We start from the raw sequence: 21,863 nt of genomic DNA, 5'->3' as shown, positions 1-21,863 counted from the left end.
CTTTCATTTAGGTCAACCAAATTTTGCATACAAGTATTAGGTAAAAAACAGATTTGTATCAACTTTTGTGCTATTTCCGTTCACAGGAAGTTTTACTTTACCTTTTATTTACTGTATATAAAGGGGCCCAATAGTGGTAACCTAAGAAGAATTATAATGTGAATACTGATTAATACTGAATAAACATTTGACTTGTTTTCCAAATAATAATCATTTTAAGAAAACTCATAAGCATGGATATAGCTTTGCTAGTTCCTAAAGTAATTAAAAGTTTCCTTTTCAAACAGCACTTAAAATGTAACATGGTCCCTTGTTTAATTGTGTTCAGTTTATTTCATGATAAAGTGTGGCTTAGCACAGGCATGTGTGTGAATGCATTCAGTGACAGTCATTCCTTTCATGGTATCTTCTTGTCTTGTACCCAATATTGCTGAACGAGGCACTGCTACTGCCAATGATCCTGCACTTGGAAAAAGTGGCAATCGAACGTGAAAAGATCAAAAAAGTACAAGATACTGCTTATCTCGTTTAAATGGTTTTATAACTGTGAATAGAACATCACAGACAGATAGCAGTTTTGTTTTTAGCTTTTGCTGCATATTTTCATTATACTGTATATTGTATCACTCTAAATACAATTTGAACAAAAAATGTAATTTCTGACTAATCTTCTTTTTATTCTATATTATATAAAGAGATGAGAGGTCAATGATACACCACAGCTTGGCTAATTCAGGTGGCACTGTTTTTACAAATCATCCGACTTGGAGTTATCATTTTGTAGGGAGCTCACATGAAATTGTATTTCCAATCTGACTCATAGTATTAAACACCAAAAGAGGAGGGCAAAACTGGAGTTAGCAAGTAAATACTGAAAAAGAGCCTGTAACATGGAGGCCACCACTCTTTAGACACATGGCCTATATTTTAATGTGCGTTGGAGTCACTCTTTCTTCACATTATCTAAAAGAAATGTTCCACATCTCTTCTGCACTCAAAATTATTCGCTTTTAGAGTGGAGACATTCACAAACATAATGGACGTGGCTATGCATTAAAGGGACAGACAACATGCAGTGGAATTAAGGAGATGCAAACAAAACAGAAAATATTCACAACCAAAAGGTAAAACGACACAGATACATCAAGCAGGCAGAGGAGTATTAAAATCACAAACACACACGAAGAACAAAATCCAAATACAAAAAATATAATTAGGGTGTACATACAAGGAGCTATATATACACAGCGCTCCATTTTAAAAAAAAACACTCAGTCGAAACCAGGGTCACAGCCTATCCTATGAGAAGTAGGCACCCAGCAGGGCATAGTTCATCAGACAGCAGGCGCACACACCTCCTGATCAATATGACCTGCACATGAACACATGTGTGAAAAACCAGAAAATCCAAAGAAAAGACTAGAGGAGAAGGTGCAAATATAATACAGACAGTGACTGGTCCAGGATCCAAAGACAGCAAACCTATTAGTTGAAAAGAATCTAATCATAATGAGTAAAAAAGCTCAGAAATACAGACAATTCAATGTCTATTTATGCTAGATGACTCCATCAGGCTCTCATGTAAACTGTGTGGGCAGACTTCATCACAAGCACTTCAAAAGGGGAGCTATGGCTATTGATAAAATGTATTTAATGAAAGCACAATATTCTTCAAAGAAAAACAACTCAAACGTTCTCAGTCTGGGGGAATGAGAAATTCAAACACACAAGGAAAAAGTGATACACCAGTGATAAACATTACATTTCCTTTGTCTTACTCATCTTGTGATGACAGGCATGCACGGATCACAACTCACAAACTGTGCAGGCGATTTATAATGTTCATATTAAGCAACGAACAAAACTGGTGAGGACAAACGTAAAACACTTTAATAATGAAATAACACAAAATAGAAGAAATGACAAAAAGCATGTGATGGGTCACAATGCCAATATCTTAACTGCTTACAAATAATTCTTACAAATGTTTTTTCCTAATAAATTACCAAATAAACATAACTCATCCATTCTTCGATTTTCTAATCGGCTTACTCATTCTCAAAATCGGTAAAGCAAGCTAAAGTTTAATAATTATCTTCATTTAATGATGATTACTCAATTACAAATACGTATTATTTTGATTCTTCTTTGAATAAATCTGACGTAAAAGGATTGAATATTATGCCACACTGGAAAGACTGTCCACCCAAGCATTCATTACATCGGAATTTGCTTAATAGAGGAAAGCGCACGACTCAATTACAGAGTGTTAAAATAAGTTCAGTAATGTCATAAAAAAAGATTACATGGAAGTTTCAAAGACAACTCATAAAATGAAAAGTATTCCGGCAAACTAAACAACGATTTTAAAACGCGTCTTTTCCTTTTATTGACTACATATCAAAGCTATTAAACAAGTAAGAATAAGGATCAAATCGCAGTTTGTCCACTTTTATGTCGCGAGAGTGTGTACCACGTGACTTCTTACTCTGTGCATCTGCTACATTCACCCGTCCGGATACATAGTTGTGAACAAAGTTATTAAACTAGAAATAAGCAAATTAAACACTAGCATAATGCTACTTAATCACGTTATTTTTTAACATTAATAAGCAATATAGGAAAATCTCGATAACACAATTTAACTGACGACTCAAAATGTTTTGAGTCAGTTAGGAACGCTTAGAGTATTGGTTCGGTTTCTTGACGGGCAATTGATTCGTGATGCTTAGAGGAGGGTTTATGCAGCCCAGAGTGCCCCCCGTGCACGTTTTGGAGGTCTGGTAGGTAAATAAGATTGTCAAGTTATCGTTTGTTTCATTAAGCAGTTGGTTGCTGTACATATTCGAATAATAAAAAAAAAAAGTTTGTAATTTTTACAAAGTGAAAGCATAATTTTATATTAATAACATCAGATATTTATTTTGAAAATCTGTTTTGGTTGACTTAACAGTTTCAGATTGTTTTAGTTTTTTCGCGCTTCATTTCTGTCTTTTACTTTATAGCTGAAATTTAAAAAGGCTAAAGAGCTACCACCTCATCCTTCGATTGAAATCTTTTTATAAACGATGCAATAATAGCTCCATAGCTCTGTGTCTAGCACTGATGTCACGGGACTTGAAAGGATCTGGGTTCAGCACCTCACCTCACCTCACCTCACCTGACCTGTCCTGTCTACGTGGAATTTCGTGTACAGATGTTGTCACTCTGGGTATTCAGCGTTTCCTCCCACATCTCCAAAACAGACATATTAGACTGTTTGCAATCTATACCTGACCACTTTGTGATTATAAAAAGAAACCTGAGTGGGTGGCCAGTCAATTCAATTGGATGGATTGATTAAGCGAAATGTATCGCATGCTAGTGATAATAAAATCCTAATAGAAGTCCAGTGTTGTAGCCAAATGACAAAATAAATCACGACCTTCAATTCAGTACACGTAATCCACCGGAAGCCAAGCATGTTTGGACCCAGACAGTACTTAGACTTGGGCTGCTGTTAGAATAGGCGTTGGTAAGTCCAGCAGTGGGTTTTAGATCTCAATGCCCCGGTACAGTGACTGGGGACATTTTGCCGTACAGCTGAGGTCCGACTCTCTGTGGTACTAAAGGAATCCTGGGCGTCTTTCAAAAAGAGTAGGGTGTACCCCAGTGTCCCGGTTAAGTTTTAAATACGGCCTGGTCATTCTGGCTACTAATCATTCCCTGTCTTTATTTGCCTGTCTTTCTTTTTCACCTTCACCGCCTAATAGCTAAGAGAATGGCTGCCGTCGAGTCATCCAGATGATGCTACTACACATTGATGGTGACAGAAGTGGTTCCCCTCTCCCAGTGTAAAGTGATTTGATTAGTTTAGAAAAGCTCTATATAAATGTAATTATTTGTGTTGCTGTAATTCATTAAACTAACCTTTTCGTGCATAACGCGGTTTTCACAAAGTTTGGACAAGCATAGATAGACATTTTTTGTGGTTGAAATACACTTTGCATTATAACTTTTTTTTTTTTTCTTCTTGGATGCTATAACAATCAGTGTTTTGTATTGTTTCAGTGTTAACTCCAGTATATAAGAGTAGTACTGATTTTAGTATTGTAAATACTGTAAACATATTTCATTTTGTGCTTTAGGTTTATGTGTACATTGCTCAAATCCTTCATTTTGTATAATATGGTGTACACGTGTATGGGTGGTGTTTGCAATATTTTCATTTTTTTCATATTTTTCATTTAAGTTGGCGCCCTGCCCGGGGTTTGTTTCCTGCCTTGTGCCCTGTGTTGGCTGGGATTGGCTCCAACAGACCCACTTGACCCTGCAGTTAGGATATAGCGGATTGGATAATGGGTGGATGGATAATTATTTTGTACAGTTGGGTACTTTTTCCATGTACTTAGTATTTTCATTTGGCTGTGAGCAGTCTATATTTGTGATCTACAGCAGGCATGTCAAACTCACTACCATCGGTGGGTCGCTTCGACTGCCATACGTGCGTCAGCTGGCCATACTGTAACAAATACTAATATACAAAGTTACTGTAGCTTTCTTTCCAATACTGAAAACTTTAAAAAATGTAACACTTAAAGTTTAAAGAAAAGCAATTTATTTCCGTGCAGTCTCCATACAACAGTGTAGAATTAGAGTCTTAACTTCTTAGCTAGGTCCTTATTATATTACTAGGCTCACCCTCCTTTTAAGGTGACCGACTTTTATCCTCAATTTGTGTGCGCTCCATGTGTACATCAGGCATGTAAGTGTAGGGAATAAGAACATCAAAGTGCCCATTCATAACATCTCCCGAAAACCTACGTTTTTTTATCCCCTCGAGTGCCTTCCAAACTTGGAGTGTAGGACTCCATAATAATATACTTGAAACTCATAGGGGAACAACTCTCCCGCTGCCATTAGCTCAGAAATGGTACCATAAGTTTGAGACTTTGACATTTCAGTGAGATACTGAAGCTCATTTGTATAAGAGATTCCTGACGGCATCATTGTAATTGGCTGAAACCTTGACCAATTACTTAAAACATGTCGTACAATGTCAGCCCGAATCTGTACCGCTAAAGACGGAGTTTCATGCACTAAATAAGCTATAGATGTGAATAAGCAAGCACCATCTCCCCTGATATTTACTACGTGGTGAGGCATTTGTACTCCATCAACATTAATTATTTCCAGAGACATAATTTTGTCTATTTTTCCAGCGCATCGCGCACAAAAGCAAGGGAACGATGGGATCACCAGAAACATCGCTTCGCTTCGCACCGCAAGTAGTAAGTCTGTGATAAGCGGAATACCGCTACGCTTTGCACTCACGGGATGGAAGGACAATCCCGACCGCTTTTATATAGTGTCTTGATGATTGATATTCATTATATTATATTCATTGCTTATATAGGACCCTTACAGTGTGTGAGATTTATTTCTTTTGTCCCGACACTTGGCATCTCTTATTAGTAACCAGTTCGTCAATATCAGGCTTGAAATCTTGTGCAGCTGCATCTTTTATGAGGGATGAAAGGTGCTCGACGGTAAGTCTTGAGCGATGTGGGGATTTGGTAGCTTTCATTAACAAAAACAATTGCTCACAAAGGTAAGTGCTTCCAAAAATAGACAGTACTCTCGATGCCAACTTACGGATCTGCACATACGAGGGTGGCAGGTAAGCATACAAGCCTGGCACACCAACTTCGTTGTATTTTGCCTTCAGAATCCATATTACTAAACGAGAATGGTAAACCGGATATGGACGCAGGGACCTGCCCGTGGACGCAAAAGACATAGTGCGCAGGTGCCACACAAAGCAACCCCAAACCCCCCCCCCAAGCACCAAAGCAAAACGGGAGAGACTACGAACCGTCAGAGTAGGAAACAAAGTAAAACGTCATAAAGAGGTTAATGAACAGGGACAAACACATGGAGAGCAGGTTACAGAACAAAGCCCCCCTCCCCAGAGTAAAACGAGAAAGACTACGAACCGTCTGACATGCCGCAAGCAGGATAAAGCGAGGTCAGAAATAACCTACACAGCATGGTAAAAACCGACATAATACGGAAGGCGCAGACGTCGCCGCCATATTGTGAGTGGCACTAATGCATGGTCAAGGCGCAGGAGGAGACATAGTAAAACAAGAGGAGTCAACGCCCCGCCCCAGAGTGAAACGGGACACACTACGGAGTCCACAAAGGTTCATACATCAAACCCGAGATGATACGGACACGCGTCTGAAACCGCGGAAGCAAAACTGTCCCGGCTCCAAAACCAAACAGCTCAACAACTAACACAGCTTCGACACCGAGCCCGCATGGACAGATCTAATGAACGTGGACGCCTACAACGCATGTCTCAAACTGCGTACGCAAAGCAGGCATGGATTCAACACGACACAGCTCGAGTGAGCGAGATACAAACACGCGCCTGCCTGGATATAATTAATGAACGCAGGCGCCTACAACGTGCGTCTGAAATGCCGCAAACCAGGCAGGCACTGCTCCAAAAAGAAAGAGCTCGACTAAACGAGATACGAAGTGAAACGGGAAACACTACAGAGTCCGCAGTGCTCCACAATGCACCGCATAATAGTTCGGAAAGAGCTTCGTAGTAACAGTGGGGAGACCCAGAGTGACACGGGCGAACGCTCCGTATTAAACATACGTCATCCTCACACGTCCAAACTATACAGCATAGGTAAATCACATTACAGTGATGCATTATTAACAGTATGATAAACATCACAGTGTCGCAAACAAATGAAAATTATTACTCGAAAAAGGGAAAATATATTCACCACGGACCAGGTGTCATTGAAACAAAAGCAGAATAAAGCGAGATCAGAAATGAAAGACAGAGTAGAAAGCAAAGTAAAACATCATAAACAGGTTAAACGAGGGTGCCAAACACATGGACAGCAGGTTACAGATAATCCATCCATCCATTTTCCAACCCGCTGAATCCGAACACAGGGTCACGGGGGTCTGCTGGAGCCAATCCCAGCCAACACAGAGCACAAGGCAGGGAACCAGTCCTGGGCAGGGTGCCAACCCACCGCAGGACAGGTTACAGATAATGAAGACCGGAATTCAAAAGCTTCAAAAACAAAACCTCGACTGACCGAAATACAAACTGAAACGGGAAACACTACGGGGTCCGCAGTAGTCCACAATGCACCGCATAATAGTACGGACGGAGCTCCGTATTAACAGTGGGGGGGCCCCAGAGTGGCATGGGCGAACGCTCCGTGTTAAACGTGCGTCATCCTCACACGTGGCTGCCCAGCGGGCACGGGTTCAAAACACCGGGGGTAGGCGAGCGAAGCGAGCAGGGGGCGGAGCCCCCTTGTAGAATCTGACTGCACTTCAATCAATTCCATTTGGATATTCTCAGGCGATTTCTCAACGTTGTAAGAGAACAGCGCAATGCCCTGTTTGTGTGAACTGAAATTACGAAAATGCTCACTGAGTTCATTGCTCAGTAATTCAAGTTGGAAAACAAATCCTCCAAAAATCTAATTTAACTTTACTAAGTTTACTTCAAAGTTTATATTGTAAAATAAGCCGGTATGCAAAAAGCCACCTAACCTACAATAATTTTACAAACTCAAAATCACAAAAATATGTTAATAAACAACTCACCAACTTCTCGCGTCCACTTCAGATCTTCAGCTGTAGTCTGCACTAACTGTTCGTTACAATACTAGCACAAAATTACATGAAACTAGAGCAAAAAAAACGTGAAAATATGCGAGCTATTACTACTCATGATGGTCAGTTCTGCCCAGTGGCCAGTCTCAGCAACCCAGTCAGTAGTGTAGCCTTAGCAGGGGCAGCTCTAGGCTCGTGGCGGCCCTGGGCAGAGAAAGAATCGGTGGCCCCTTCGCCTGGCAATGTCAATACAGTATCTTATGCACACGTTGCGGACACTGCATAGCCGCCGTGCTCATGACAAGCTTCTATATACTCATGTCCGTAACTTGAAAACCAAGTGGCGACCCATGATGTTCTCATTACGGCAAAACATTATAATACTACATATAGCTTACTGCTCCGACACTAGCGACGTTTGTAAATACAGCGTACTAATTAACAAGAAACACAATGTTTTTCGGCCACATTGCCGTCAACTGTGTCGTTATTTTCTCTTTCTGTTTTATATTCAATATATATTGGCGTGGCGGCCCCTGGGATTTGGCGGCACTGTGCAGGTGCACAGTTTGCACATGCCTAAGGCCACCCCTGCTGCAGCCTAGCACTTCAGTTGTGACGCTGCGGCTCATTTACTTGTCAAGGCTCATGGCTATACTAGCTGATGACGTTTCCGGTACCGTAATGCCATGGGAAAACGCGCTTTTGTCAGAAGGTAGAAGTAAAAAGTCAATAAGTAACACCGAAGATGCAGAATACTATCGTTTGTGATTGAATCAATCATTTTGTACAAGTTCAGTGCTAACTAGCATCTGTCATGCGGGCCGCATAGGTTTCTGTTGCGGGCCGCATGTTTGACATGCCTGGTCTACAGAGTATAATAGCCATTGTATGTATTTCTTAAGCTTTGTCTAGTATAGTAAATCCTGTATTTGAAATGTACAGTGCATCCGGAAAGTATTCAGAGCGCATCACTTTTTCCACATTTTGTTATGTTACAGCCTTATTCCAAAATGGATTAAATTCATTTTTTTCCTCAGAATTCTACACACAACAACCCATAATGACAACGTGAAAAAAGTTTACTTGAGGTTTTTGCAAATTTAATAAAAAAATTGAGAAAGCACATGTACATAAGTATTCACAGCCTTTGCCATGAAGCTCGAAATTGAGCTCAGGTGCATCCTGTTTCCCCTGATCATCCTTGAGATGTTTCTGCAGCTTCATTGGAGTCCACCTGTGGTAAATTCAGTTGCTTGGACATGATTTGGAAAGGTACACACCTGTCTATATAAGGTCCCACAATTGACAGTTCATGTCAGAGCACAAACCAAGCATGAAGACAAAGGAATTGTCTGTAGACCTCCGAGACAGGATTGTCTCGAGGCATAAATCTGGGGAAGGTTACAGAAAAATTTCTGCTGCTTTGAAGGTCCCAATGAGCACAGTGGCCTCCATCATCCGTAAGTGGAAGAAGTTTGAAACCACCAGGACTCTTCCTAGAGCTGGCCGGCCATCTTAACTGAGCGATCGGGTGAGAAGGGCCTTAGTCAGGGAGGTGTCCAAGAACCCGATGGTCACTCTGTCAGAGCTCCAGAGGTCCTCTGTGGAGAGAGGAGAACCTTCTAGAAGGACAACCATTTGTGCAGCGATCCACCAATCAGGCCTGTATGGTAGAGTGGCCAGACGGAAGCCACTCCTTAGTAAAAGGCACATGGCAGCCGCCTGGAGTTTGCCAAAAGGCACCTGAAGGACTCTCAGACCACGAGAAAGAAAATTCTCTGGTCTGATGAGACAAAGATTGAACTCTTTGGTGTGAATGCCAGGCGTCACGTTTGGAGGAACCCAGGCACCGCTCATCACCAGGCCAATACCACCCCTACAGTGAAGCATGGTGGTGGCAGCATCATGCTGTGGGGATGCTTTTCAGCAGCAGGAACTGGGAGACTAGTCAGGATAAAGGAAAAGATGACTGCAGCAATGTACAGAGACATCCTGGATGAAAACCTGCTCCAGAGAGCTCTTGACCTCAGACTGGGGTGACGGTTCATCTTTCAGCAGGACAACGACCCTAAGCACACAGCCAATATATCAAAGGAGTGGCTTCAGGACAACTCTGTGAATGTCCTTGAGTGGCCCAGCCAGAGCCCAGACTTGAATCCGATTGAACATCTCTGGAGAGATCTTAAAATGGCTGTGCACCGACGCTTCCCATCCAACCTGATGGAGCTTGAGAGATGCTGCAAAGAGGAATGGGCGAAACTGGCCAAGGATAGGTGTGCCAAGTTTGTGGCATCATATTCAAAAAGACTTGAGGCTGTAATTGCTGCCAAAGGTGCATCGACAAAGTATTGAGCAAAGGCTGTGAATACTTATGTACATGTGATTTCTCAGTTTTTTTATTTTGAATAAATTTGCAAAAACCTCAAGTAAACTTTTTTCACGTTGTCATTATGGGGTGTTGTGTGTAGAATTCTGAGGAAAAAAATGAATTTAATCCATTTTCGAATAAGGCTGTAACATAACAAAATGTGGAAAAAGTGATGCGCTGTGAATACTTTCCGGATGCACTGTATGTTTATGTGTCGCAGTGGGAGGCAGATCAGCTCAGTTAATTTTATGCTTCGATAGCACTTTTCACTGAGGATACCCTTATGATGTGTTGATAGATTAACCAATATAACACACAAGCTAAATAGACAGTAATATGATAAAGTCATAAATCCATCCATTCTTTAATCCCAATTGTAGGTTTGCAGCATTAGGCGCAAGATCCATAAATTGATTAAATATAATCAGAATAAAGCTAGATAGATAGATTCAGCTGACAAAAGGAATGATCAGTTGACAATATCGGAGATGAAAACAAAACTCTAGTTCAGGATTTTGGGAGAAAACAAACCTCTGAAGGATCTGTGGTCCTTTTTTGGGGTGAGGTGGGGGGTGTGTTTGAAAATCATATTACATTATTTTCAAAGCATTTAAATCTTGTTTTTTGTTTTTTATCGGTACACCCTTTTTTGTGTATTTTGGGTGAAATTGCTTGTGCTTAGCAGTGTTTCTGTTGAACAAACACTGTTTCGACTAGTGGTTCAAGTTCAGTCCTTGGTTAGCACTGTGTCTGCACAGCCTTACTTTGGACTGATGTAATTGTGTAATTAGCTACCCACTGCCTTTTATTCTGCAATCAGAAAAACATGGCACTCTTGATATTTATATTTAGAAGAAATTCAGAAATGTGTGTTTTTGTCATTGCTAAAATTCTTAACTTTCATTTACTGGATCCTTGCAGACAGTTTTCTCCCTTGATTGTATCCAAATGCTGATAATAAGTGACAAGCAGTGCAAACACAGATGCACATCTAACGGTGCAGAGAATCAGCTATATATGCGCTGTAGGTATACTTTATACTATAATATTATGACGGTTTCACTTTTCAAACACATTTATTCTTGATATACCTTAAATATGTTGTTAAAATGTAAAACATATCCCCATTTCAGAAATCATTCTGTAACCCTTAGTGCTTATCTCTCCTCATCCTTTAAATGAGCTCACATTCATGGAATTGTGTTTTTAGTGTCTTTGCACATTGACCAAATTAATGACCTAACTAGCTGAGCTAAAGAAGTTCTGCTTTCTCTGTTAAGTCATAGATGTAAACGGATTTGAACATTTAATACTGTTACAGTATTGGAGTCATTCAACATATAATTTGGATGATTTAGCACATCAATATGTTTAGCATGCTTGTTCAACTGCAGTGTCTTGTAAAGACAGACCTGTATTTTTGAGCAGTGAATTACTATTTCATGGACTGCTTCATGGTAAAAGAATATTTGAGTTTTAATTATTATCAGGGTTTAAATGTTAGCATGCAGGGAGAGACATTGAAAAGAAGGGATGAGTTTAAATACCTAGGATCTGTGGTAGCCCAAGTTGGACCACTGGATGCAGAGATAACCCACAGAGTGCAATGAGGATGGAACAATTGGAAGAAGGCATCAGGAGTGTTATACTATCAAAGAATCAAGATGAAGGTTTAAGGTATGGTTTCTAGGATGGTAGTTAGGCCAACAGTGATGTATGGAGCTGAGCATGGGCAGTAAAGGGAGGACAGGAGAATACATTGGATGCAGCATAAATGAGAATGTTGAGATAGAGGTGTGGAGTTACAGTCAAGAACAGAATAAAAAGTGAGAGAGTCACAGGTATAACAATTGTAGGAGAGATAGATCTGAAAAGTACAGCAAAGAAGGTTAAAGTTGTATGAACATGTGAGGAAGAGAGACTACATATTTGGATAAAAGAATCATGGTAATGGAAGCATAGGAGAAGAGAAAGCAGAAGTGGATGAATAGAGTAAAAGAAGACTTGAAGTCCCAAAAGCACGTTCAAAAATGTCCACTAGAGGGGATTTACCATTAAACCCCGACTAGATATAAGATCAAACACAGGGTCTTTATAAAATAAAATACTTGTACCTTCAAAATGCTCTATAACAAAAGGAAACTCTGTAGAGCACAAAAGGCAAAATTGGCATCTGTAACAAAGGCAATCCAATAGTAAACAAAGTCTCAATAGACTAATTCAATGGAGAAATTAAAAAACGGAGCACAAGGTTAAAAATGCAGAAAGATCATAAAAAGCACAAAGCACAGCAAAAGAGACAAGAACTCCCCAACTCCAGAGCACATTCGCAGAGAACTGCAAGGCACCATGAAATACACTCTGCCTTTATAGTGCTGACGGCAGTACCTTGCTTTGATGGGCAGGTGGCCATACCTCTTATAAAACCACCCACAAAACACAGGGAATGAAACACAGACACGTATACATACAAAATCAATAACAAAGAATACTGCACGTAATAAACATTAATACTAACACAAAGAAAATAATCACTAATGAATAAAGATGACACAATAAAGCAGTTGAACCCCAGTTAGTGGGGGACTGAAGAGAAGGAGGTGCAGGATGTTGCAAAACACATTTTGTAATAAATATGAGTGTCATTCTGACCCACAGTATCCAGAAAAGAGATTTTGATGATAAGCTTGTAGTCTGTAAAATAAAATAATTACTTTAGTCAGGAATAGAAAGAACTGTGGCAATTTTTATTTATTTCTTTAGTAGCCAATCAGTGGCTTCCTGATGAATTCTGAATGTGATACATTTAAGAATTTAACCTTTAAAAGATTGTAGATGCAAGAAATTTAACAATTATGCAAATATTAACAAAAGTTAACAGGCTGACTGCTCCTTTGGTTGTTTTTATTTCATATGTCATCTGTTTTGTTTTTTATAAGGTAACTGCTTTTGGAGGGACCATCGGCCAGAATCATGGAGGACTTTGAAAAACAATTTGCAACTTTATCAATTGCTAAAAGGTCGAAAAGTGCCGAAGACCCTACATACATGTTGCACGTTGACTGCCAGACAACAGCAGTGGAACCTGGGAGTCAGGCAGTTGCTGTTGCATGCTCTAATCTTTCTGTATGTCTATATAACAAGCAGACATTAAGACAAACTGGACAGTACTTGGGACACTCTGGCCCAATTTGTGGAGTCAGGTTTTCACAAACCTCTGGTAATCTCCTGTACTCGGCCTCTTCAGATGGTACGATAAGGTGCTGGGATGTACGCACTCCTGGAGCTTCAGCAGTGCACATCTTTAAGAGCCATCCTTCTCATGTGTTCACTAGCTTTGACATAAATTGTGAAGATCAAATAATCTGTGCAGGCACTGATAAAGTGCTTGAGGACAGTTATATGGTATTCTGGGATGTGCGGGCCTCTAGGAAAGAGTGCGCCCCAGGTGGTTCATTGTTAGGTGTTTATTCGGAGTCACATAATGATGATATCACACAGATTTGTTTTCACCCCAGCAATAAAAATTTTCTACTCTCTGGATCCGTTGATGGACTTGTTAATGTGTTTGATGTTGCAAAAGACACGGAGGACAGTGCTTTGCTGGCTACGTGCAACTTGGACTCCTCAGTAAGCTTCACCAACTGGGCCGGAGAGACATATCAGATCTATTGCCTGTCTCATGATGAAGCATTTGCTTTGTGGGACCTCGCCCAGCTAGACACAGAAGAAACCATAACACTATTGAAAATTGAGGATGCCAGAGAGTCTACCAAAATTCCTGGTAGTCATTTAGATTATTTAATTGGGGGTCTGTACCACGAACAAGCCAAGAAGTTAGTCATTGTGGGTGGAACAAATACAGGGAAGATTCATCTTCTGGAGTGCTGCAAAGATGGCTTAAAACACATGTGCTCTTTGGAAAATGCACACTCTTCTGTTGTACGCTGCCTTCACTGGGATACACAAGATCATTCTCTCCTGACGGGAGGAGAAGATGCACAGCTGTTTCTCTGGAGGCCAGGAGCTGTGGAGCTTTCAGTATCAAAGAAAGAATCTCTAAAGAGTCCCTCTTCAGTCCAACAGCAAACAAGAGTGCACAACAAAATGTTTAGCAAGAAACGGATATGAAAGAAGCTGAATTATGATTAACAACACATTTAAATAAAACAAAATGTCCTTTTTGTAAACCTGAAATGTTTATTTTTCAGTATCAAGCAATAAATATAACTTGAATAAGGGCTTTTGCTATTGGAGATCTGGCAGAGGACTTCAACTTTAAAATATGGCATTTGCTACTTACAGATTATTGACATGAAATTAGAAAACTATGTACTTGCCAATGTAATACTTTGCTTATTTAAAAGCCATACTGCGTTTTGTGTACTGTTTAAGTATGTTTAAAATCATGTAGTAACTGGAACCTAAGCTTTTGGTGGTGGTGGTGGTGGTGATGATGCTTGCAACAGGCTGTGTTACATAGCTCATTTAAAAAGGATGTCCTTTCAGTTTGTTTAGGTTCCACTTATTTTGTTTGAGTAAATTAGTTAGGCTTTCCTAGAGTGCCTGACTCCAGACAAAGCTGATTGCATCTTTCTAATGTCCCTTGAGATAATACACATCTCATTTGTTTCATATAAGCTGAAATTAGTGACTGCATGGCTATGTTTTATAGTCCTTGTGTATGCATTTTAGTGACTTTCTTTGTTTATATAAATTGAAGTTTATACCTAAGTAGCAGAAATCATAAAGTATATGCACACTGATCACTGTGTTAGAATATGCAGTTTACAACCTGATTTTGGATTTGTATGTACTCTATAGGGGTGGCACAGTGGCGCAGTGGTAGTGCAGCTGCCTCGCAGTGAGGAGACCCAGGTTCGCTTCTCGGGTCCTCCCTGCATGGGTTTCCTCCGGGTACTCTGGTTTCCTCCAGCAGTCCAAAGACATGCAGGTTAGGTGGATTGGCGATTCTAAATTGGCCCTAGTGAGTGTGCTTTGTGTGTGGGTGTGTGTGTGTGTGCCCTGCGGTGGGTTGGTGCCCCCGTGACCCTGTGTTAGGATTCAGCGGGTTGGAAAATGGATGGATGGATGTGCTTTATAATAGTAATATGATGAAGCTTGCTTATTGGAAAAATTAAAATTATTTTAAAGTAGTCCAATAAAGTATAGGTCACCTACTCATAAATACATGATAATTTTTATCATTTGTAACTTTAAAAAAAAAACTTTCCTCAAAACTTGAAGCCACTTACAATTTTATCCAAATGTTGTCTATAAAATAATTTAAATCCATATATATATTTAACTTGTCTAGGTTGTGCAATAAGAGACAAGCAGTCATTCAAAGCAATATGAACTCTGTAATAGACACGGTTTATTCTAGATGTTGCAGGAGTGTTTAGAATAAAAGTAACATTTTTTTTGTTACATTGATAACGGATACAGTAGCTGCACCCTATTTATGTATTAAATATTTGATCCAAATTGGACTGAATACTGAAGACTTTGTTGGAAATATGTTAAAAATAGAGACAGATAGTGCTGAAAAGAAGAACCACTGAAGGTAAAGGGAAACAAGTTTTGTGAAAGTGCTCCTAAAAAGTATTCACCTCCTCTGGAAGATTTCCCATTTCAGGGCCTGCTGCAGAGAAGTATGTGCTTTTGAAAATGTGCTGTAATCTAACATGGCATTTAGTCTTCATGGCCAAAAAAGCTCAATTTTGATCTCATCAGGCCACAGAACCCATGTGCCATTTGGAAACTTTTAGCTGAGATATTGTACGTATTTTTTTAATATTAGAGCTCTCCTTGCCACTTTCCAATAAAGCTGCAACTGATGAAGCACCTGAGCAACAGTTGTTGCCTGCACAGTCTCGCCAGACTAAGTCACTGCAGTTTCCACTCCTTTAGAGTTCTCAAGGGTCTTTAGGTGGCCTCCATCACAAGTCTTCTAACATAATCATTCTGTTTTTGTGGATGGTCTTCCTTAAGCAGATTTACAGCTGTGCCATACTCCTGTTTCTTCATGACTGATTTAACTAGACTCCAAAGGATATTAAGTCACTTGGAAATTTTCTTATGTCCGTCCCGTATTTTGTCTTCATAGTGGATGTTAGGCCATCACACTGACTTGTCATAAATTGGTCCTTTCAGATTAGTGGAATCCCCAGACAACCCCATTATTCTTCTCAAAACAATTGGTTGCACTGATGATTATTGAGGAGTGTCACATTAAAGTGGGTGAATACTTATGTAATAATTATTTTGTGTTTTATATTTGTATTTAATTTAGACAACTCTGAACAGATCTGTTTTCATATTGACATTAAATAGTCATTTTCTGTTGATTAATGTCAAAAAACCCAAATTAATTCCACAGTGATTCATTGTATAACAATAAACCTTTTCTAAGCACTGTGAATGACAGACAGATAAAGTCAACCTACCTGACAGAAAGGGGTAAGAGCTGCGCAAACCAGTTTGAATGCACAGAGCCTATTTATAGGTGTTCTTTTGTATTCCATTGTGTGTAGGGAGCAAGCTTGAAAATAAAAATGGAGTATATGAATGTGCCTACTGACTATGTGTTGTTAATACCAATGTGGACATATTTCCATGTCACTATATAGTTCCATACAAAAGTTTGGAGAATGGCTAAATCACATTTTTGTTGACATTTAAAGTAAAAATACAGTCATATGAAAAAGTTTGGGAACCCCTCTCAGCCTGCATAATAATTGACTCTACTTTCAACAAAAAAGATAACAGTGATATGTCTTTCATTTCCTAGGAACATCTGAGTACTGGGGTGCTTTCCGAACAAAGATTTTTAGTGAAGCAGTATTTAGTTGTATGAAATTAAATCAAATGTGAAAAACTGGCTGTGCAAAAATGTTGGTCCCCATGTAATTTTGCTGATTTGAATGAATGTAACTGCTCAGTACTGATTGCTTGCAACACCAAATTGGTTGGATTAGCTCGTTAAGCCTTGAACATCATAGACAGTTGTGTCCAATCATGAGAAAAGGTATTTAAGGTGCTCAATTGCAAGTTGTGCTTCCCTTTGACTCTCCTCTGAAGAGTGACATCATGGGATCCTCAAAGCAACTCTCAAAAGATCTGAAAACAAAGATTGTTCAGTATGATGGTTTAGGGGAAGGCTACCAAAGCTATCTCAGAGGTTTAAACTGTCAGTTTCAACTGTAAGGAATGTAATCAGGAAATGGAAGGCCACAGGCACAGTTGCTGTTAAACCCAGCAGGTCTGGCAGGACCAAGAAAAATATAGGAGTGGCATGTGCGCAGGATTGTGAGAATGGTTACAGACAACCCACAGATCTTCTCCAAAGACCTGCAAGAACATCTTGCTGCAGATGGTGTATCTGTACATCGTTCTACAATTCAGCACAATTTGCACAAAGAACATCTGTATGGCTGGGTGAAGAGAAAGAAGCCCTTTCTGCACTTGCACCACAAACAAAGTCACTTGTTGTATACAAATGCTCATTTAGACAAGCCAGATTCATTTCGGAACAAAGTGCTTTTGACTGATGAGACAAAAATTGAGTTATTTGGACGTAACTAAAAGTCGCTTTGCATGGCGGAAGAAGAACACCGCATTCCAAGAAAAACACCTGCTACCTACTGTCAAATTTGGTGGAGGTTCCATCATGCTGTGTGGCTAGTTCAGGGACTGGGGCCCTTGTTAAAGTCGAGGGTCGGATGAAATCAACCCAACATCAACAAATTCTTCAGGATAATGTTCAAGCATCAGTCACAAAGCTGAAGTTATGCAGGGGTTGGATAGTCCAACAAGACAATGACCCAAAACACAGTTGGAAATCTACAAAGGCATTCATGCAGAGGGAGAAGTACAGTGTTCTAGAATGGCCGTCACAGTCCCCTGACTTGAATATCATTGAAAATGGGATGATTTGAAGCAGGCTGTCCATGCTCGGCAGCCATCAAATTTAACTGAACTGGAGAGATTTTGTATGGACGAATGGTCAAAAATACCTCCATCCAGAATCCAGACACTCATCAAAGGCTATAGGAGGTGGCTAGAGGATGTTATATTTGCAGAAGGAGGTACAGCTAAGTATCAATGTAATATCTCTGTTGGGGTGCCCAAATGTATGCACCGGTCTAATTTTGTTATGATGCATATTGCATATTTTCTGTTAATCCAATAAACTTAATGTCACTGCTGAAATACTACTGTTTCCATAAGGCATGTCATATATTAAAAGGAAGTTGCTACTTTGAAAGCTCAGCCAATGAGACACAAAAATCCAAAGAATTAAGAGGGGTTCCCACACTTTTTCATATGACTATAAATAGTACATACACATTTGACAGAAAACAAACTAAAATGATGACAATGTTAACATTATTGTTTATGTGTTAAATGTGTCTTTGTGATTTCAGTATATTTTATTTGTATGGTCATGGGGCGAGTGGAGCTCATCAAGTTAGTTATGATTGGCCTGCTTTAGCTTAATACTCTTGCTAAAAAAACAAAAAACAAAGCATGCACACACCCTGTCCACCTAAACACTGATTTTGACTCCTCAACAACACCTAACACAGAGCTAGTTGAGCTTGTTCACTAAAAAGAGCGCCTTAAGTTTGCCAAAATGCACCTGGTTATTCACAGGAGTTCTGGAACAGTAATGTGTAAGCAGATAACTCAACAGTAGAACTAGGTGACCAACACACAGAGCATGTTCTAGTTGTACTGCTTTGCAAGGTTCAAGCACGGCGTGCTACTGTCATGGTCTGGGAATGTTTTTCTAAAATAATCCCTAAATGACATACCACTACAACTGGCACTGTACATTGTAATCACTAGCAGGAGATTCTTCGGTCAAGCCAGTGTATTTATCAAGAGAAAAACTGATGTAAATGTTTGGTTCCCTACTTGATCATTGTCAGTGCTTATTTTTGCTTATATTAAATGCATTTCAGTTTAGTCTGTAATGATATAAAAACGTGTCAAAATAAATGCTGTCCATCCATTTTGTCAATGTGCTTTATTCCCGTACAGAATGGCAGAGTGAAAGGTGGGATCATATCCTTGCAGCAATGAGAACAACAGAGGAGCCAGTCCTGGAAGAGGTACCAACCCATGGCACACTAAAGTAACGTGGCAGCAATCCTATTTACTGTGCCATTGTGCTGAATGGGAGGATAAATTATTTTCGATTGCAATTATTTTGTTCTTCATATGCATATTAAGTATAATTTGCTTTTCTTGTATTGATTTTTTCTTTTTTTCTCATTTGTATGCAATATATAGCATTTATAAGCTCCAGGTGAAACATATTTGTAAGTGCCTAATTAAAAATATAAATATTATTTCTTAATTTCTCCAGTTAATTTTTCCCTGAATGTGACAAAGTGCATTGTTTTATTAAGTTACTATATTGCTCATATTCTAAGTTCACATGGAATGATTTTATGATGACAGATAGCAGGGGTGGACTTGAGAACTGTTACGGTCTGGAATCTTCTACTGCCCTCTGTCCTCAACTAGGCTGCTGTTCCTCTTTTTGTGTTGAGTAACAGGAACCTCAGTTATGTCTGTCCTCATGTGTGTTTCCTTTGATTTCTGGGAGGCAACTCCTATTAGGCATCTTCATTGGACTGAACGATTTTGAATCACACACAAATTTTAAAATATGTCATTCCAGAGTTTTGGGTACAGAATATTTTGCAGCAGCCTTGGTTCTTGATTAAGTAAACTGCTTATAATGGATAATTGTGTTTTAAGAAATCATAGTAAATAATCCTTTGAGGACTTTGGTAACAGAAATAAACTTTAATTCTTGATCTCTTTTTGAATGCACCATTAAAAGATCATGGTGTTCTTTCGCAGTTTCTTTTCCAGATAACACTGAATATAATTTCTTAAAAAGAAATCCCTGCAAGAATCAGATGGTCAGGCAGAGGTAAGTGCAACACCATTCCAGGTTTTCTTCATGATGCTTCTCTATGTCTTTGTTGTCCAGATGGACCTCTTGCTCTGCTGAAGTCTAATGCTTTTCTCACTATTCAAAGTACTGTCCATGCAGGGAGGACACGGGACGTGAACCCATGATCTCCTTACTGTGAGGCAGCAGAAGTACCACTTGCACCACCTGTATAGATTTTATTATTATATAATATTTTTCTAAGTATGAACTTAAAGTGATGCCATAAAAATCTTTTTCTCCTTTTGGCTGCTCCCATTTAGGGGTCACCACAGCGGATCATCTGTCTCCTTTTATCCCTGTCTTTTACATTGTTTTGTGCCACACCAACTGCCCTCATGTCCGCCCCCACCACAGCCATAAACCTCCTCTTTGGCCTTCCTCTTTTCATCTTGACTGACTGTTCCATAATATAAAATGCTGTACCATAAAAATAAAGAGCTATAAAAAGATGTCAATATGGCAAAAAGAGACACTCATCTGTCAAAACTGTAAGAACGTTTCCATTTCTTCCACACAAATATAAATTAAAACTTTCCAAGACTTTTAACAGTGTTCTTTATTAGGCAAACTTGTCATTGAAGAAATCTCCTGTGTTCAAGTTAGAAATAAAACAGCTCAGCACACCCTGTTGGTTAAACACACTCCATGATCTCATGTCAACAATAGTTAACTCGATGGTTTACCCAGCATGCAGACTGTTAAGTACAAATAAAAAGGAATTGCAGGTGAACATGTTGCATTGGTAAAAATAGCAAGGAACATTGCTGCACAAGGCTGAGGAAGACTGGCAGTTAGGATAAGAGGAGGGCAAAAAGAAAGAGGTAAGCCAAGAAGGCAGAATCTTGTAGTGGACCATGTCATAACCCAACCTAAGAGGAGAGGAAAAAAAAAAAAAAGAACGAACAATCTTATTGTGTACTTTTCAAAAGTACTGTATCTCTGAATGAGAAACAGGCAGCAATTACAGCTTCGAGTCGTCTAAGATAAGCCTCTACAAGTTTTGCAAACCTGAATTTGGGCAGTTTATCCCATTCTTCCTAGCGGATCCTCTCAGCTTCTGTTAGGCTGGATTGGAAGTATCTGTAAACTGACATCTTCAGGTCTCTTCACAAATGTTCTGTGGCATTCAAGTCTTTGCTTTGGATGGGCTGCTCAAAAATGGTCAAAAATTTGTCCAGAAGCCACTCCATGCTCTTATGTTTTGTCATGCTGAAAGGTGAGCTATTGCCTCACTCTGAAATTGTGTACACTCTGGAGCACTTCAGGAATCTCTCTCTCCATCCTTCCCTTAATTTGGACCAGTCTCCCTATCCCTGCCACTGATGCGCATCACCGTAGCATGATGCTCCCTCCACCATGCTTCACCATAGGGATGGTATTAGGCAGGTGATGAGCAGTTCTACCCAGAGAGTCCAGTTTTTGTTTCATCAAACCAGAGAATCTTTTTCCTCATCCTCTCGGAGTTAAAGCAGGCCGGCACAGGCGTTTTACTGAAGAGTGGCTTTTGTCTACCCACTCTACCATTAATGCCAGATTAGAGAGCTACTGAGATGGTTGTCCTTATCGACACATTCATCTATCTCAGCAAAAGACTACTCAAGCTCTGGGAGCATGACCATTGGATTTTTATTCATAATCCCTGACCAAGGCCCTTCTTGCCCATGTACTTAGTTTGACCAGTTTGCTAAGAGGGCCAACTCTAGAAAGAGTACTGGTTGTTCCAAGCGTATTCCATTTTACAATTACTGAGGCCACTTTGCTCCTGGGTACACTCAAAGCTTCAGAAATGGTTTTATCCCCTTGCACTAAATCTAGGTCTCACCACAGTTTGATCATGGAGGTCTAAAGAGAGTTTCTTGGACTTCATCAGTTGGTTTT

General features: G+C 39.7%; 1 protein-coding gene and 1 long non-coding RNA gene across 2 annotated transcripts; both read left to right on the top strand.

Moving 5' to 3' along the window:
- The first annotated feature begins 2,559 nt into the window (after positions 1-2,559).
- Positions 2,560-16,901, top strand: wdr89 (WD repeat domain 89). Its single transcript, XM_028821870.2, has 2 exons — positions 2,560-2,783; positions 12,949-16,901. The coding sequence occupies exon 2, from the start codon at positions 12,983-12,985 to the stop codon at positions 14,138-14,140; it is 1,158 nt and encodes a 385-aa protein (XP_028677703.1). The 5' UTR covers positions 2,560-2,783; positions 12,949-12,982; the 3' UTR covers positions 14,141-16,901.
- Positions 16,902-18,392: 1,491 nt separating this feature from the next.
- On the top strand, positions 18,393-20,699 carry LOC127526038 (uncharacterized). Its single transcript, XR_007933670.1, has 3 exons — positions 18,393-19,128; positions 20,022-20,152; positions 20,246-20,699. It is a non-coding gene; the product is annotated as an uncharacterized LOC127526038 (long non-coding RNA).
- The last annotated feature ends 1,164 nt before the right edge of the window (positions 20,700-21,863 follow it).

This window comes from Erpetoichthys calabaricus, chromosome 16 (genome assembly GCF_900747795.2).
Source record: "Erpetoichthys calabaricus chromosome 16, fErpCal1.3, whole genome shotgun sequence".
Lineage (NCBI taxonomy): Eukaryota > Metazoa > Chordata > Cladistia > Polypteriformes > Polypteridae > Erpetoichthys > Erpetoichthys calabaricus.
The sequence above is the reverse complement of the archived record's forward strand: the minus strand, read 5'-3'. Positions and strand labels throughout refer to the sequence as shown.

Bases quoted from the DNA above. Each gene is read 5' to 3' on its own strand.
- wdr89 (XM_028821870.2), top strand. From the start codon at position 12,983: ATGGAGGACTTTGAAAAACAATTTGCAACTTTATCAATTGCTAAAAGG.